Source organism: Callorhinus ursinus, unplaced genomic scaffold, assembly GCF_003265705.2.
Source record: "Callorhinus ursinus isolate GAN/ISIS: 27379988/994484 unplaced genomic scaffold, GSC_fseal_2.0 scaffold2, whole genome shotgun sequence".
NCBI lineage: Eukaryota > Metazoa > Chordata > Mammalia > Carnivora > Otariidae > Callorhinus > Callorhinus ursinus.
Genome location: NW_027397064.1, coordinates 104,183,806 through 104,202,843, shown reverse-complemented (window position 1 = coordinate 104,202,843; position 19,038 = coordinate 104,183,806). Strand labels below are relative to the sequence as shown.

The following is a 19,038-nucleotide window of genomic DNA, read 5'->3' as shown; positions in this document are numbered from 1 at the left end:
ACCATCTCCATAAACATGGCCTTGGAAGAGCAGAACATTCCAAGGTTCTGCTGGTGGGATTCTCTGTCTTCCACTGCCAAAGTAGCCATGGTTTATATTCAGAAGTTGAATGTATTTCTTCACTAAAAGCAAAAATCAGTTCATAGTTTGGAACTGTATTCCAAAAATTGGGGGGGAAAGAGTGTAATTTCTTCCAGTAACCAGAATGTGATTTCCTGCAGTCAGAATATATTGAGAACCTGTTAGGACCTCAGCTCCTACCAAGGGTCTAAAATTCTCTTCTCAGTGTAAAGAATAAAGTGCTTCGGAATCACAGACCAGCTCTGGATTTCAGGTCAACTGCTTCATGCTTGTATGGACTTGGGTAGATTACTCAGCCCTCTCTAAACTGTAAGTTTCTTAGCAAACGTTAACCATATAAGGTAGTGGGGCCGATTAGTGGGGATGCATGTTAATGACAAGGCCTGGCACACAGTAAGCAGTCAATCATGGTAGCTACTAGTACTATAAACAGAGACGACATAAAAACGTAATATATATTGTATCGGCTTTAAGGGTTTAAAGGAAAGAAATAGTAATGAAGTCCAGAGAAGTTGAGAACTGGACTGTGGAGATCTCTGAAGATAGAGGTTAAGATGAGAGTTTCTAGTTTACTCAATTTAGGAGGAACCACTAAGAAAAACTTTTGCAAGATATCCTTGAACAGAGTGAAGAGAACCATTTATATCAATGGAGGGCAAATTAAGTGAAAGCAGTGAGAGGGAGAAAGAAAAGATACTGATGGCCTTTAGACAACACAGCTATCTGGTGCTCGTTAGCTTGATTCATTTTCGACTGAAAGCCTTATGTTGTCAAAGCTTTCTGAATCTCCTCTGAGATCCAAGTTTCCTAATGGCCATCACACTGTGGCTCCCCCACAGATCAGTAAGACAAGTCTGGAGGAATAACTGCATTCTATTCTGGACATTATACTTTATATTTTCCCCCTGGACATTATATTTTAAATATAGCATTGTCAAAGTAGAATATGTACAGAATAAGGGAACATGATGGTGGGAAGTGAAAGGAGGGGGAAACATGCAGTAGGAAAAATAAAGGAAAAGAAGAGATTAGAAGACCATGATAAATGGAGATGCCATCCTTATGGATTTGCAGAAAAATCATGATGAAGAAGGAGGGCACTTGGTTTGAGATGCCCCAGTGAGCGGAGCTAAGGGCAGTGGTTTGGTGGTGCATGGAGGTAGGCTTAAAGAAAGGATGCCCTATTAATTATAATTTGGGGGGAGGAAAATGAGCAGTCCTATGAAAGAAGTACAATGGAGTTGCCAACTGTCTGGAATACTCGTAGGGAATGTGGAGATCTACATAGGTTATACAGGTTATGGCTGGATTATATAACTTCAAAGGTCTCTTTGCCAATTCTGCATTTTCTGACTTCTATAACAAGCTTTTATCAAAAAGCAGACATCCAGTAGAGGCCAAGGCCAATCATCCCATTTCCATTGAGAAGGCAAATTAAATACTGTATATCTGCTTTAATTGCTTTTAAAAAATTGAAGATTTGATCGGAGCAGATAAGCAATCAAACCCAGAATCCTTATCTAACTGATCTCTGAGTTGCTAGTTGAAGTAGAAAATGTCATCTGAATAGATTGGTTCATTGCCTTTCCTGAGTGTCAGGAAGCACCTCCATAAACCACTTTGGAAATTTTTGTTTGTTCCCAGAACTCCCCAAATATATATGTGTGCCAGAGGAGGGTGCTTTAAAAAGAAAAAAAAAAGGAAAAAAATTAGAAAATGTTTTGCTATGAAAGCGATTTTCACTACTGCATGATAGCACCATGACACTCTGACTAAGGAGGCATGACCAGATGACTTTCAAGATAAGAGTTAAAATTGAACCACAAGGTAATTAGAAAAATGGTGTGAAATTTATCTTGCCATTCCCAGTCCAGGATACGTCCCCTTCATCCCTATTCACATTGTGCCTCTATCTCCCCCTATTAGCCTTTGTTTATCTAAGGCCTACCAGGACAGTACAGCCAGACCATTATTTCTCCAAAAACTAAAATAAATAAATAAATAAATAAATTTACTTTAAAAATTATACTAAATATCAATATATCAAAAATATCCATTTGCAGCTTCTCCAAAGACACTACTTATCTCATTTGTTATTTACAATAGCAGATAGGGCAGATATCATTATCCTTATTTGGGAAAAATGTGGAAGGATGAGCACGAAATCATACAGCCAGTAAGTGGCAAAATCCGGACCAGGATATTTCATCTTCCATTCTAAGGGTCTTTCTAAGAGCTAGATGTTAGAAGAAAGCCTTAGTGTGTGTGTGTGCGTGTGTGTGTGTGTGTGTGTGTGTGTGTGTTGTCTTTTCAATTAACACATGATGCTCCATAAATAACTGACAAATCTAAACAGTTTTTCAGACTTTGGCTATCATGACATTTTGGGCTAGATATTTATCTGCTTATCTTTTGTGGGGTGCATTCCTGTGCATTGTTGCGTGCTTACTAATAGCCCCACTTCTCTACCCACTAGATGCAATAGCAAGACTCCAGATGGGGCAGCTGAAAACATCTCCAGACATTGATAAATGTTTCCTGAGGCAAAACCACTTCCAGTTGAGAACTACTGATCTACACAACCAGGATGATTTTTGTTTTTTTTAAAGAGAAGCGTAAACTAAACTAATTGACATTGAGCACTTATGTGTCTCATGTAGGCGTGTGTGCAAAAGCACATGTAAACAATGACAAAAGAACCTCCCAATGTCTTTGGCTTCTTCTAGGAATTAAATTTTCCTAGCACAAAAAAAAGCAGAGATGTCATCTTGGCTTTGATTTCTAATCTGGAATGAGAATTGGAAGGTGTGTAAAATGAGAGTTTCATTGGACACCAAGTGAGGTATTTTTATTTCTCCATATACAAAATGACATCATTTCCCCAATGAAGTCACAAAACACTTAGCTACAGGAACCCAATAAGTCAAATGGAATTTTCCAATAAAATTGATATTTATACAGAAAACATAGAAATCTTTACCCCAAACAATGTATCAAGAAGGCTGAGAACATCAATAGAGTTATACATTCTCCCCTTAAATTGATTTTGTTTCACTTGCTCCAGTGTTTCTTGGATTAACTTTACTAATGAATTTTCACAGTGGTTTATTCCCTTGACTACTAAGCCACGGTCTGTGTTTAATTATGATATTCTTTCCTAAGTCCAGATCTTTTATCAAACCATTAACGGCAGGAAAAGATTTGCTGACATGACAGCTAAACTAATCCATCTTGTTTATAAAGGACAAAATCAGGAATACAATGTGGGTGAATATTTGTATAGAAAAGCATATCTAGATGCCATGCATATAAGGCAGCACACAGCACCTGTCACAATTATACTTTCATTTGTCTTATCAGTTCTTATTAAGTTAGAACAACAATCAGTGTGTGTGTGTGCGTGTGTGTGTGTATTTGGTAACTCAACACCCCAAATTGATGACAAGAACAACAGGAATTATTTCTATTGTAGACTCATAATTTTAGTAAGAATATTAACCTGGTTTGATATAGTTAAAAGGTGCCAAAACATGTGGTACTAACTTTTATAGAAGCAAGAATTTCACACACACACACACCCACCCACACACGCAGGCTTCAAATCACATGATGTCTCATAAGGTTATTTCAAGACAAAAACTCAGTATCTCAAAACCAAAAGAACCCCTTTGTAATTTTATGTCTCTTCCTGTATTCTTCATTTAATTATATCATTGTTGAAGGAGCTTTGTGTTTCTCAGGTAATAGTATCTTGGCCTAAATAAATTCCAAGGCCAAGGGGTTCATTAATCCCATGTATACTTATCTATATGCTCAAGTATCATTATCTCCCGATTCTGTTACCAAAATGTCAAGCTGAATATATTTGAAGATTTGCATTCTGTCCATTAGGTAAAGGAACCACGTTAAAGAACTATAAAAAAAAAAAAATAACCACAGTAAATTGGAATGCAAAGGATGCTTACTTGAACACTGTCCTGAAACAGAGCAGCTACAGTGGAACATGTCTGCATGCCTCCCTCCAGCATTTGTCCACCTTTGCAGCAAAACATACTCGATTTCAGAAAATAAATAGATATTAATTTCCATCCAAATGCCCATTTCAATTCATTATCTACAGAAGTAAATATTCACAAAGGTGACACCCAAATCAATATTGACTTGGGGGATAATAAATTTTGATATTTGCCAGAATAGGCAGTTTGCATAGAGTGTATACACATGTAAAACTCTACCTGGTGTATTAACCATGAAGGGAAACTCAAATATATAATACATATGTGTGTGCATACATATTATCTTAAATTATTTATTATATTAAATTCTATTAAGCGTGCAGAGCAAGAGCATTTGGAGTTCACTAGGGGTTTTATTTTCCTATATAAATACAGTGCAGATCTAAATGCAACGTGATTTTCTAATGTATGGAACTGTAAGCAAACACAGAAGCATGTGATTACAATTAAGAAGCTAATAAGAATCAGGAACCAAGGCTGAATCCAGACATGCAACAATTTTATTTAATTTGTGTACCTTTACCCCTCCTAGCCACATTAATTAACATTAGGGAGCACACTGAGAAGGCCTCACCGGTGGAGACTGAAGGTCTATTTTTCTCACGAAATTTAAGAGGCAGAAGGCATGAGATTATGCCTCTATCAACACACGGTGAACTGAGGGCCACATTCAAGGATTTGCCTCTATTCCTGTCCCTCATCCAGGCTTGCTGTCTGCACTTGGGTTTCATGTAAAGTGTCTATGTTTAATTCAATCTAGCAAGTAGTTATTTTGCTATTTGCTTTCTGTATGGCTAACATGAAATCCCTTCTTTTGAGAAGGTCCCCAGGGAATATCTGGGATGGAGGTGGATAATTCAAGGGCCCTCACAAAATTATATATATATATTTTAATAAGAAGAGCTACTGACTGTTCACTGAGGAGATCAAAATGAAAAGACATGTCCTGGATAAGCTACTCTCTTTTCCAATCTATAAATGCCAATAAGGTTCCCTTGTCCTAAGACCTCTATAAAATAGCATCAGGACAAAAATAAATTTTCAAGGGGTTAAAAATAGGCACCTGGGCAGAGATAATATTGAAAATATTTCATGACCTCAACAGCAGATCATTGACTGTTGCAAGCAGATGCAAGTGGTGAGCGCCCAAGGCGGCTTTGCTGCTGGCACTCCAGCCAAATGTTGGCTACTGTGGAAGGCACTTCCCCCTCTTCTTCAAAATTGTCCTATGCCTAATCACATCTGCATACAATTACAAACTTAGAGATTCCTGCAGTTAAGGCTGAGGCTTCATTCACATGGTACGTCTATGAAGAATCAGAGTAGATCGAGCAGTGGAATTCTCTACCTCCTCGCCCCATTTCCCCCAAACAGCAATCTTTGTCATTTCTTTTGCATCCAGAAAGTCTATGTAAGAATTCATTTTGGAAGCCAAAAACTCCTGCTCCTGAAATCAGTTTTAATATTTAAGGCCTCATTCTTTGAAACACTGATTCTTTCTGAGAGCTAGAACACAGCATCTATGAATTGCCTCCACGTGAGTTATTTCGGGATTCTCTGTTTCTTTTCCTGACAGCCACTGATAGAGGAAAAGAGGCAAGACTGCGAGGGTGCTGGTCATCAGATGAGTTACTTTGCACTGAGACAAGAAAATAGCTGAAAAAGAGGACAAAGGAGACACACAAAGACACACCTCACAGCCGAGCCAAGCAATAGCCCAGATCGAAGCGACAAGTGCAGGAGAGCTGGAGAAAAATCAAACCGCTGCCTGGCCTGGCTGTCCACACAGCTTGTGATAAAAGGAAGTTCACATAACGGCCGGTCCTCTTCTATCAAGCAGACATTACAAGAACAGCAGGGCAGATGCTCATCATCGCACCTAGTCTGTGGCAAAGAATAATGGTCCTGGGTATGCACCTGTTAAACCTGCCACAGAGAGTTGATGGCACAAGCTTTAATGAGTAATTCAATCAACTTTTACAAATGGTTAGATGTACAGGAGCTGTTTGCCACAGGGATTTCTGGATGTAGGGGAAAGGATGGCCCACAAAGTTAGGAAAAAATGACCTGCAGATCGGGAGGAATCTGTAGGTCTAGCCTGACAAGGGTTTTCTCACCCTGGATCAGAGAGAAGGCTTGCTCTGCAAGGCTGAGCATCAACTTGAGTTCAAGGATGGCTCAGCCTTGGCTTTGGGTTCAAGGAAACAGCAAGCAGAATGAAAGCAAGTACAGACTTTGCAGTTGGGGAAACATGGACTATAATCCCAGGAAGACCACCTCATAGCTATTTGATCTTGGTTAAATAACCTGACCATCCACGCCAGCACATCCTCAGTCCGTAATGGAGAGGACGATGGCTGTGGTTAGGAACAGAATGAGCCCTCATGGGCGCCTGGGTGGCTCAGTTGGTTGAGCGACTGCCTTCGGCTCAGGTCATGATCCTGGAGTCCCAGGATCGAGTCCCACATCGGGCTCCCTGCTCAGCAGGGAGTCTGCTTCTCCCTCTGACCCTCTTCCCTCTCGTGCTCTCTATCTCTCATTCTCTCTCTCTCAAATAAATAAAATCTTTAAAAAAAAAAAAAAAGAATGAGCCCTCATAAGGTACCACCCCTGGCACTGGGTGGAGGTTTGGAAACCCTGCTAATGAAGAAACACATTACTTCACTTTATCTCTAATCTCCAGTGTTCCAACATTCCAATCTTCTGGATTCATTTCTTTTGATTGTGTCAAAAGGTTCCTGATTGTTGTAGAATGAGAGGCATTAATCTCTCTTTTAATATCCTGGTGAGCTCAGCCTGTCTCCAATCAGAAAGAATCTGCCCCTGTTGACCCCAATCCTGTCACCTGGCAGAGCTCATTCACTCAAAGGTAAACCCCATGTATGTGGCAGAACATTGCCCGGTGACTGCAGGGGGTGCAGCCCAGACCTGGAGTGGGCTACGCAGACTGTTTGCCCACAGCCCCTCCAAACAGCTCCGTTTCCATTCACTTCGTAGGCTTGTGGGTTTTCTTTCCTCCTGTGAACTGAAAATCCCTTCTCACCTCCCATTACTGATTAATTGTAATGTGCAGCTCACAGACCGGTCACAGTTGATGGCAAATGAAGCTGCTGTTGTTCCAAGGTGAGAGACAGGGGAGCTGTTCTTCATGTAGGAAACCTGGAAGGCATATGCAGGGAGAGAGAGCTCAAAAGCTCAGACCTGAGCCTCCGGGCATATGTGGCCCTCTGCCATGGGTTAAGTGAATCAACTTTGCCCATCAATTTTTAATTGGAGGTCTTGGGACACTATTTTTTATGGTAATATAAACATGGTTATAATGCAGAGCAGAATGCAAATGTGTCTGAGAGCTTAAGACACAAATTCAAGAAATTACATGCTTCAGTGGCTACTTGAGGGGGAATCCAGAATCTCCTGGGTTTTCCTGCACTCTTTATTTATTTTCTATTTTTTTCCAGGGAGAGGCACTTAAATGGAAAAGTTTGAAAAGTGTTAGCGTCGGCATTAACACATAAAAAGGAGTCATTTAGTAAATGTTGATTGAGACAGGCCCAGTGAAGGAAGAGAGGTAGAGATAGAGAAAAGAAGAGGAAAAGAGTAGAAAAAGGGAGGGATGGGGACAAAGAAAGAAAAAGAAGGAGCGTCAGGAAGCAGGTGAGTTGGGACAAAGGGGAAGAAACACTGAAGACAAGGAAGCAGAGAGAAAAGATCTGGGAACAGGAAAGGCTGCTATTTTTTGAATCAATGAATGAATGAATGATTCACTTGAAAATGGAAGAAGTACTTATAATACACCAACCATTGTACCAGCACCTGATTTTTAACTCAACATTAACAAGAGCATGTCTATTATTTATCCACCCAATGCAGGATTCAGCGGTGCAGGAGAGGAACCTTCTCCCAAACTCCTGCCTGAGCCTCCTGCTTCAGACACTGGGAATACTTCACACATACTCTGCCCAGCAGATAATGCTGACATTATCTGCAAGGGTCTGCTCACTTTTCTGGAAATGTTCTCCTTAATTTTCTAGATGAACACCCTAGTTCCACTCTCTTATGGGGTTCCCTTTGTGAGCTTTTCAGCGAGCAGGTTCACTGGCCACGGCCCAGAAGCAGTGGTCATACTCTGACAGAGCTCAGGAATCAAGTGAAGAATCCAGACAGTCATGTTTCTGTCAGGTGGAGACGGATTCTGCCCACAGTCCTCTTGACATTGGAATTAAAATGAGAACAATTTTCTATTTGCCTGGGCAATCACTCAGCTTTCTGCTCACCCAGATGAAGGGACAGTGAGCTCATCTACCTTTGCTTGAGAATGGAAACATCTTTGCCCTAATTTGTATTATAACTGATTTTGAGAGAATCCGTGTTGAGGTTCATTAGCAATTATAACAGGTTTAACTATTAATTCCCACATCATGTACATTTTATACAGAGTAATTCATGTTATCCTCGTATTAACTCTACAAGGTCCATGTTAATATCCATAGGAAAGGTTCACTGAGTGAGAATTAAATCAACCCAGAACTCTGTGACCTACACCCTTTCCACTCTCCTTCACCACCCCATTTCCCACCTGCTTGGATTATGGAAGGTCCTGGGTAAAATCAGGAAGTTGGCAACACTTGTCTTAGACACCTTGAACATCCCTATTCTTTGCCCTTCCCCACTCAGAACATTCTCTCCGTCTCCTTCAGATACCCAGCACCTTCTCTTCCATTAACTTTTTGTTTTGCTTTGTTCTGTGGAAAAGGTCTGTTCCTCTCAGTCAAGAACAGTTCAGCATGGATATGCATCCCAATATTTTCTTTCCCAGTGGGGCTTTGTGTCTTAAGGTTTAGCTCCATGCACTGAAAGGCTTTCCCCCATATTTACAGATTCGGGGCACTGATGGAGTTGGCGAAAGAGTTGTTTGGGGACAGATGGGTAGGGGGTGTTGGAATCAAGTGGGCTTTCCCAAGTGTCCTGTGGGTGGCAGATCCCTGTCAGGCCTACCCTTAGAATAGGTCTTGATGGGAGGCTTCACATTTGGTGACTGTGCCCACGTAGTTTATAACAAGGAAACACTTGAATCCAACAGACTTCTTTTTTTTTTCCCTCCCCTCCTCTCACATCTGAACACAATCATGAGCTCAGAGAAGAGCCAATGGTAATACCAAAAATACATGGCCACATGACAGAGAGAGGAGTGGAAAAGGGAGGAAGGGTAAGCCAGAGGGAGGGAGAGAGGGACCGGGCAGGGGGTGCAGAGGGAGAGAGCTGAACGGGTATATTCAGCAAACAGTGGCCTAGACTAACACCTACAAGCATCTGTCTGTTAGGCGAATGTCTTTAAACTGCTATTTGCCTTGGACTGTCTTCAAAGGGATATTTCTGTTTCCAAAGGTGGATAGTTAAAAATAATATACATCATGAGTGTGTTTTAGCATTTCGCTTTCATTTTTTTCCCCTATCTTCAACATTACTGTTGTCATCCTCTAAAACTCAATCAATTCAGCTGATCCAGTGAACAGATGGCATTAATCAACCCCCAAGAATATGCACAAAAGCAATTAGAAATGTAGAGACATGGAATTTATGCCGGCAAATCAATTACCAATGATAGCAGATCAACGTGGCACACACAACTTCCCCTTGTTTCTCTTTCCAAAGAGCAACCACTGATAGTAGGAATGATCCCCGGTTTACCCCCTGCCAGAAGGGGATCAAGAACAGAAACACTGAAGTTTAATTACACATTTCTTAATGACTAGTTCTCACTCTGCTGACAAAAATCGGCATAATTTACAGACTAGAAGATGCATCAGAATGATGGATACAGACAGCATATGCTATATAATGTCATGCAGATATGAAATATACTGCTCTGAGAATATGGTTATTTGGTATTCCCAGAGAAGAACTTCATTTCAGAGAACAGAGCACCTTTTCTAGCATCTATAGCTCTCATTTGTCAAAAACAATGGGAGCAGCTATGGAATATATTTTAACCACAAATCTGTGCCTTCTGTGAGTTTACTAGTTTATATATCCCTATGTTTTCAATGTACTTGGCCATTATTTTCTTTCTGGTTCTTTGGGACCTTTGCAGATTCTGAAACCTCCTTCTTCAGACTCTTATTTATTATCACCTGAGTTATTGTGATAAGCTCTTAACTAGTTTTTCTCACTGCTAAGTGTTGGCCCGGGCTGGTCTATCCTTCACATGATGATTTTTTAAACAAATATCTGATTCTGTATTATCTAATTACATATACAAAATCCTTCAATGAAGCTTCATAGCTTGAACAGTAAAAATAAGACCCTCCACCCCGACTTACCAAATTCTCTCGTTTCTTTTTCTAAACCTCTGCCTATAAGCTGCTCCCTCAAGTAGTCACTACAACACGTCTCACCCTTAAGCCTTCACACAAAAAGCCTGTGAGAACCTCTCCCCATTTCTCCAGTGAGTGAAGTCTGACTTTGTTCAAGTCCTACCTTCCATCTCACTTCCCTCCAAGAGCCTGCCTTGATGCCCCAGCCAGTTTGAGATGCTCATTTGATGCCTCATGTTATACCTTGCGCTTATCTATGTTACAGCATTTATCACATTGACATGATTAAAGATATATTTTTCTGGATGTCCATGTTCAAAGTTCCTTAAGATCGTAGACTGTATCTTCTTATTTATCTTTATTTCTCCTATTTCTAGAAAAACTGTAGTTTAGGAAAGAAAGCCTTCAGGTGGGACACATTTCTTCAATAAGTTTTTCAAATGAGTAACACACACAAACTATTAACACTTAAATCTTCCAACCACAGCTTAGAGAGAGGATATCAGAGGCTCAGGACAGTGTTATCACGGTCATGTTGTCGGTTTGCAATAAAATACAATCTTTCCAGTAATTTACTACTAACACCCTATTAAAAAGCATTCAAACTGCTCCTTTTTATACTGAACTCTGGGCTATGAAGAAAGATTTTTATAGTTATATATTTTTGTATTTTCACCTATATAGGAAATGTTCGTTAAAATTGCAAAAGCAAGTTAATTAAATTAGCTCAAACTTGGTACTGAGGTCAGATCTTCTTAGCATTTCCAAAACTATTAATAATAAGTAATACTTGCCAGTTAAAAACAAAATAAACCAAATATATTTAAAAAGACTCTAGCAACAGGGCCATAGAAATATATTTTTTTGTTTAGAAATGAAAATTCTTAATTAGAAACCATTCACTGATTCTCTCATCCATTCATTCACCCAGTGTTTTTTGTGTTGAATATAGACATTGAAATGAAATATGATAATCAAGGAGCTTTGCAACTACTTGGGGAGACACGGATTCTAAGAAAGTGCTATGGAAATATACTTAGTCATACATAGGGCCATTTGGCCCAGTATGGGGAAAGCCTCTGTGTGTGTGTGTGTGTGTGTGTGTGTGTGTGTGTGTGTGTGTGTGTATACCTGGGAGAAAGTGAAGGTGTGTAAAAATTGGAAAAGGTAACTAGATCAAGCAGATAACATACGCAAATAAATGCAAGGGGGATGGAGGATAGCATGGCTTGTTTGTAGAACGTGGAGTTCCCTAAATGAAAATTAGGGGACAGGACCGGAATGGCAGACATGCAGTTTAGAGCAGTAGGCAGGGCCAGATTAGGAGCAGTCCTGTGCAGGGAGAAGGAGCTCATACCTACTATTTAATTAATACATTTGGTCTGACATCTAGAGACTCAGAAGACATGATGCCAACAGAGGTAGCGTCCATGGTGTTGTGTGTGTGTGTGTGTGTGTGTGTGTGTGTGTGCGCGCGCGTGTGGTCACAACTGGTGCTCACCCAGATATGAGGCCTCTTACTTTTGACCATTGTGATATTAGGCATCTTGCATTAAATCTACATTCCTTTTTTTTGGGGGGGGTAAGCTATAACTTAGGAGTTGGCTCTGGTGGCAACTGCTACCTCCCTGCCCTTTGCTATGGATAGAGCTATACAGACTAACCATAGGGATTCCAAGGCAACTTGCCAGCTCACACACAGCCCCCAACTGAATGCATGGGAATAATTTCATATCTTTCAGACTCTGATCTTTGGAGATAGAGGTCCAGATCCTGATATTTTTTTTCATTGCATAGCTTTATGATCCTAGGAAAATTATTAACTTCTATTAACCTTAAATTTACTCATCTGTAAACTGAATTTAATAAAGTCTACCTAGATGTACTGCCCTGCCAAATTATGTGCACATGGCATAGGAAGTGAGAGATACAAAGTGCACAGCAGTTAGTAGGAATTAAGGCCCTATTATGTTGTTATTCTAAATATCATTGCTTAACAATTTTGAGTACAACCATCCCAGAAGTATCCAAATGGAATGACCAGTAAGTAGGTAACATCAGTAAAGACAAAAATACATTAGGACTCGATAGGACCTTAATAACCATTTGATCCAACTCCTTTAATTAATACACCACAATCATTAGGATAAGTCGATAACCTACACAAGGACACTTTCTAGAAAGTGTCAGAATTTTGATGAATGAAGACATCTTCCCTTACGTATTAAAAATGTCATTACTAGCTCCAAATGAGTACAGTGAATCTTCAAACCAAAATTCCGTTGAATGAATGACTACTATATAATGATCTTTGTGGCAAGTAGACTCTCTTTCCATCTTCCTAACTAGTGAGGATAATCAGCTTTGTATATACAAGCCATATTTCAGCAAAGTTCTGGAATACAAACTAAAGGGCTTTGGATCAGCAACTAAAGCTTTTAGGAACACTTCAAATGATATCATAATACTTTGTTTTGTAACAAATGAGCACTGAAAAGTAAAGCGATGTAGGTAAGGAAACTGGGTCCTACCAAAGAAAGAAGAGGCAACTGGGAAGAGGGGGGGGGGGTAAAAAAAAAGAAACCTTCAACTTAAAAGACAGTCATTCATTTGAATGAGAATAGGGGCTGGAGTGAGGTTATTCTAATGGAAAGTAATTTTCTCATAATTCTGTACCCTGGTGTGGACATTGTTCTTCTAGTTTTTCATTTACATGTTCCAATAGTGGAAATCTGGTTTGGAAATGGGGGGTATGAGGAATAGAAGGGAAAGAGAATTCACATGGATTGTCAAAGATAAGTCCATTCAACCATGGGGAAATCTTTAGGACTCTCTTCCAATGAGCATTATAGTGCATCCTTCACTTCTGCTGACTATAATTGCCACAAAAGTATTCCACAAACACTTTCCTGCTGAAAAAAGTCAGCCTGATATTTGTTTATTTATAATATTACCTATTGATTGGGTTTGTGCATAAGCTTCAGATGACTCAAGGTATATTGCATCTCTTTATTTAAAGATGTTTATAATATGACTGACATCCTCATATATTTTACATGAGGTTCAGTCTGTGATGAAAGGCATCATCATAGAATAAAGAGTTTTTGATTTCTTTCTCAAGGCTGTTATCTCTGTGAACCTGATATGTAGCACCAAACAGTTAAGATGCTTGGAGATCAAAGTGACTTACTGGGTCAAAATTAAGACAGTCATAATCACATAACATCTGATTATTGGCAAAAATAAAGTGAAGAGTGACCCTGTAAGTATCCCATGCATTGCTCTTATCTTCTGAAAGCAATTTCTTGCATTATCATAGTCATTATCTTGCATGATCGTACCTAATATTTGAAGAATCTCCTCAGTAAAATACCAAGCTGCTGTTCTGTTTGGGAGAAAACACATATCTCAATTGCTGTTTTATACCCAAGCCTGTGAGCACGGCAAAGTTGTTTAACTGCACACGGACATTTGACATGTTAGCTGTGGCATAACCAGGGCTAAAACACGTCAGCATTTCAAACCCCTAGTTTAACTTGAACCAACTATCAAGTCACATCATTTCTTCCTGTGTCAAAGGAGCTGATATTATATGTAAAATGGTTTTTCATTTAACACTGGCCTATCATAGCTACATTCAAAATTAACTAATTCCCTCAGGGTAAACCCAAAGGAAATGCTGTAGCTACTTAATATCCTGAAAATCTGGAATGGGGGAATTTCCAGAGTTTTTATTACTGGTTGATAATTTTGTTCTCCGCACAGATTCATAATATCTATTCTGTAGCTGGCCTTCTAACCTGACTTTAATTTTGTTTAATTAGAAACTTATCAAATCTATAATTGGGTAAGCATTCATTTCTCTCTTGCAGACAAATGCCCAAGTTTTGGTCAAATTATAAGAAAATTAAACACACACACACACACACATATATTCTACATGCAACAATAGTAATAACAACATATTATTATTAGAATAATACAAACAATTAAAAGTTGTTTTTATTTGAACAAAGTTCACAGGCATACCATGGAGCGTCTTGGGTAAATAAACCACGTTTGGGATACTTTCACAAATGACATAAAATGTTATCTCAAAAAATAAAAATCTTCTTGAAAAAACATTCTCCAAATAATCTGTATACTTATACAAACTGACTATTTGAAAGGAGATTTATCTTCCTCAATACATGCATATAAACGTTAATGGATTATAGATAAATAGTAAATCAAAGCCCTAAATTTAATGGATAAAGTATGTAGACAATTGAAGTCTAGACGAATTGTGGAATGCTAATGTTTTTCCCTTAGAGGCTCTGCATTACAGGATCTGAAGACCACCAAGATAAACTGAGTTGAGAAGTAATTTTCTGCTGCCACGCTATTGAATTAATACATTTTGTTCAGCATAATAAAAAACATTTATCATTATTCTTTAAGAACACTGACACCAAAATATTTAGCAAGTAGCGTTCATTCAATTGAAATGTTGATTGGAAATAAGGAAATTAAACTGTCACTGATGAAATACTAAAGCTCATTATCACAAAGTTTCATTTTAAATATTGAGAATTAGCTTTATTGCTGCATCAGTAATGATAAGCATGAGCCTTAAATCCACGCCATTTAGGTTTTATGAGCATTATTACAACATATTAACCATAATTCAATTAATTTACAGAAATTGACATTCTACAATTTTTTTCTTGCTCTTAAGAAAAGATGCTACATAAGGAAGTCCCAACCATATTCCTATAGAATATGTTCTATCTATTTTACCCTTATTCTCCACCCCACCTTTGTGGATCTTCAAAATATTCACTATTTCCAGATAGGTAAATGTGCTAAAGGAAAAACAGCTCTTTCACTGCTACACCTTTGCATCATTAGGACAATACTGACCTCTAGTGTTTTAGGAGGTAGAGAGGCTAGCTCAGCACCTGCCTAACTTCCTCTAACTAAAACACTTAGATGTTTTTCCAAAGCACCATGGGAACAATTTCGCTTAAAAGAAGAAAGAGGAGGAGGAGGAGGAAAGGGAGGAGGAGGAGGAGGAGGAAGAGAAAAGAAACATCAGATTCTAACCTTTTCCTACCTATTCTCTGAAATGATTTCTACACTAAGTCCCCCTGGCTTCTCCCTTTTAGAAAGATTGACCTCCTCAGCACTCCTTTAGAATAGAAACTTTAATAAAATCTTTGTAAGGCATTACCACTAACTATAGATTCTGAAACTCCAAAACTTCCAATCACAGAAACACTGGTTGTGCTTTGAACCATTTTCACGAAACAACATTTGTCTAATTGTCTTCCCTTGAGGTGAAACTCTGGTTGAGTGTCTCTTACTCAAGAGAACCTAAGAGGGTGGGGAGGAATGTAAGGCGACTCCCAAGTACAAAGTAGTCTTCCTATCTTTCTCTAAGAGTGATGTTATGTTCCAATACAGTTAAGCGTTTCTGAGGTTCCTCGTGGGGTTAGCAGACAGAAGAGCAAGCCCAGAAACTCAAGGAACCTTGATAAACCATCTTTGGAAAAAACACAGATGGCTTAATTGCGTTCTTTCTCATTTAGGAGTTTCCAAGCTGGAAAAACTTCCCTCTCTCTGCCTAGAGAGGCAGCTGAGCAATTGAGCTTGAACCTCTGATGGCTCTAGCGATTTATTCAACTTTGACGAACTGGGTTCTTTAAATACACAGTGCAGGTGGCAGATCCCCAGGTGTCCAGCCTTCCTGCCTATTAAATTAAATGCCCTGCACTTGCTGAGGTTAGAGCTTGGATGACAGAGTGAACACTTAGTGCATACTCATTATGTGTTCTTTGGCACAAAGATTTTGGGGGTGGAGTGTGCATCAAAGCTCTTCCTCCTGTAACAGGGGCAGCCATTGATCTTGTGGTTTGACTACATTGGGCCATGACTCTTAGTCCAAAACTCCCAACCCTATTAAACCGATGCCTATTGGTTGCAAGATACCCCAACTGGAGCCTTCTGCCTAGGGGAGAGCTGAAAGCCATGTCTAGTGAGGTACTGGGCATATTGCAAATCCCAGGCAGCCGCATTCAGAGACGAGCCACTGTCACCGAGTGCGGTGGCTGGGAGCATCTTTCTCTCCCTAGAAGCTCAGCCCTCAGTGCATACAATCTGAACCCGGGGCCCTTCTCCGGAAAAGCTGTGGCTGAGACCAGGCAGGCATAGAACGCGGACCCGGCATGAGGCTTAAGGAAGAGAACCTTCCCTTCTCCCCGAACTTTGCGATTCGGGGAGAAGGGCAGGAAATTCAGCGGGGCTGGCTCATCCTAGCTCTGCTAACTTTTGGGATGGTTTGAGTGATAGAACCACACCAATCAGCATTTGCCCCCTTCTCCTCTGCCCAGAGCAGACACAATTGAACATGCTTGGACAGTTGAGTGTCTCTCCCCAACGCTAGCGTTTCCCACCTCGCCTACCCGCCCCCAGCTCCTGGTACTCACAATTTGTCGCTGTTAATCCTAAATGCCACAAGCCGGAGAACAGCAAAGTAAAAACGCTGGTCAGCCTCGGTACAGAATCCATTTCCCCCGAGTAAGCGGTCCCTCCCGATTGAATCCCAAATTCGCAGGCGCCAGCAGCGGCTTCTTCTTCTTTCTCTCTCTCTGTCTCCCTCTCTCCTCGGCACCGCCTGACCCCCCCCCCCCCCCCCCCCGGGAGGCACCCCAGGCTTCCCCCCCCCCCCCGTCCCCACGCCCCCCCCCAAACGTAGCGGGCTCTGCCTCGGAGCTGCGGCTGAAGCTACGGTCCCCGCAACTGCCGCTTGCTGTACTCGCCCTCCTCGCCCGCCTCTTCCTCCTCTCCCTTAATTTGCTCCTTAAAGGTACAAATTCAAACCCCACTGCAACACCAGGCTCCGAGCCGGGCGGACTGCCACTGCACCTCGGCCGCCGGCGCTGGACTCCGCACCCCGGCCGGCAGCTCCTTATAGGCGAGCTGGGCGCGCGGCGCCGCCCCCGGCCAGGCCCGCCCCGCGCTCTCCTATAAGAGCTGCCTGGGCGGGTCCTCGCCGCGCTCGGGCGCCCTGGCTCCAGGCCCTCGTGCGCTTCCACAGCCCGGGGGCCGGGGTCCCTCTTCCGTGGGCGCGTCTCGCTCCCCTCCCCTCTCCACCCCTCCTCTGCCTCCCGCCCTGCCTCCGCTCGGGGGACCGCGAAGAAGCACTGACATTTCAACCAGGTTTTTCAAGAACATCGCTGCCCAAAGGATGCTGAAAGGAGTTGGAAGACAGAACGCATCAGCAAGAGCGAATTTCCCATGGAAAGCTTGGCAACGAGCTAACGAGATGCCTTTTTTTTTTTTTTTTTTTTTGAAAGGAGAGGGAAGACGAAGTATTGAGTGATGCGCGATTTTTTCCACCGTGTTTGTTTCCTACTATGGAAGGCTGACGGGTATTGATATTGGGATTTCTGATTTAGCTGTTTAACGTTACATTCGCGTCCCTGCTCTTCGACCCTGCGCCTCGCTCCAGTCGTTCGCACTTTCAGGGCGACCACATCCACGCCTCCCTCCTCGCTACTGGCACGTAGCTTGGGGCGAGTACTGCAAGGTGTCCAGGGCTTTAGGTTCCCGAGAGAGGGAGAGACAAATTAGGTCTCTCAGTGATAAATGATGCGAGTCAGGGTGGGGGTCCTTGTTGGCTCCAAAGATTGGAGATCTGAGCCCGCCTCCCCTCTCCCCCTCCCATGGAAGGATTTAAATTTTAAAAGGGGGTAAAGAATAGTTCTGATTTCTTCCTAGAAGCTTCCTATTGGAAACTCTGGTTCTGTCTTTGGCTTCTAGTTTATATTTGGGGACTCTCCTGCTTTACCCTATCAATTTATTTTGTTTTTGTTGGAAGCTGTCAGAGAGCTGTCAAACCTTAACAAAAGGAGGGACCATAATGATCTATCCTATGTGAAGCTTACAATCAAATTAGGGGTAGAGTCACTTCAGAGGAAGTTGATGTCTCCTCTTCTCCTCCCCCCACCCCCCTGCAGCATCAGCGCCCAGACAGACTTATTTCACACTATAGAGTCTTGACAACAACCTTTGGTCTTGATTGAGTTGGGTTTCATGCAGCTTCTGCATGAATCCTGAGGTTAACTTTGTGGTTTTGGTTAGAGCTGGACTCACTGCATTGGAATACTAGGTATTTGGTAGGTAGTTGAATGACAATTGGTTTTGTAACACCATTATTTTATTAGAGAAAAAAAGAATTCTGAGGGGCCTTTCATCTGTAACTTACAATGACCCTCTTGTCTGTAAGCCTTTTTTTTTTTAAGATTTTATTTATTTATTTATTTATTTATTTGAGAGAGAAAGAAAGAGAGCACAGCAGGGAGTAAGTGGTGGGCAGAGGGGGAGAGGGGAAGAGGAAGTGAGAGAAGCAGACTCCCTGGTGAGCAGGAAGGTGGGGCTCAATTCCAAGGCCCAGGGATCATGACCTGAGCCAAAAGCAACCAACTAAGCCACCCCAGTGCACCTTGTCTATAAGCTTCTAACTGAAAATAATTATGTTAGCTACTAGATTCTTGGGCAACCAGAAGACTTCTCCAGCATACGCTTTACCTGTGGAAGAAGGGCCATCCCCAGGAGATGGTGAATCACAACAGATCAAAGCTTCC

General features: G+C 41.2%; 1 protein-coding gene across 1 annotated transcript in view; it reads right to left on the bottom strand.

Moving 5' to 3' along the window:
• The window catches only part of CNTNAP5 (contactin associated protein family member 5), an 872,890-nt gene extending 855,568 nt beyond the window's left edge, over positions 1–17,322 (bottom strand). Inside the window, exon 1 of the mRNA XM_073885276.1 lies at positions 16,879–17,322. Coding sequence (XP_073741377.1) covers positions 16,879–16,960 — 82 coding nt within the window. The 5' untranslated portion in view covers positions 16,961–17,322. The remainder of the gene's footprint in view (positions 1–16,878) is intronic.
• Positions 17,323–19,038: the final 1,716 nt, after the last annotated feature.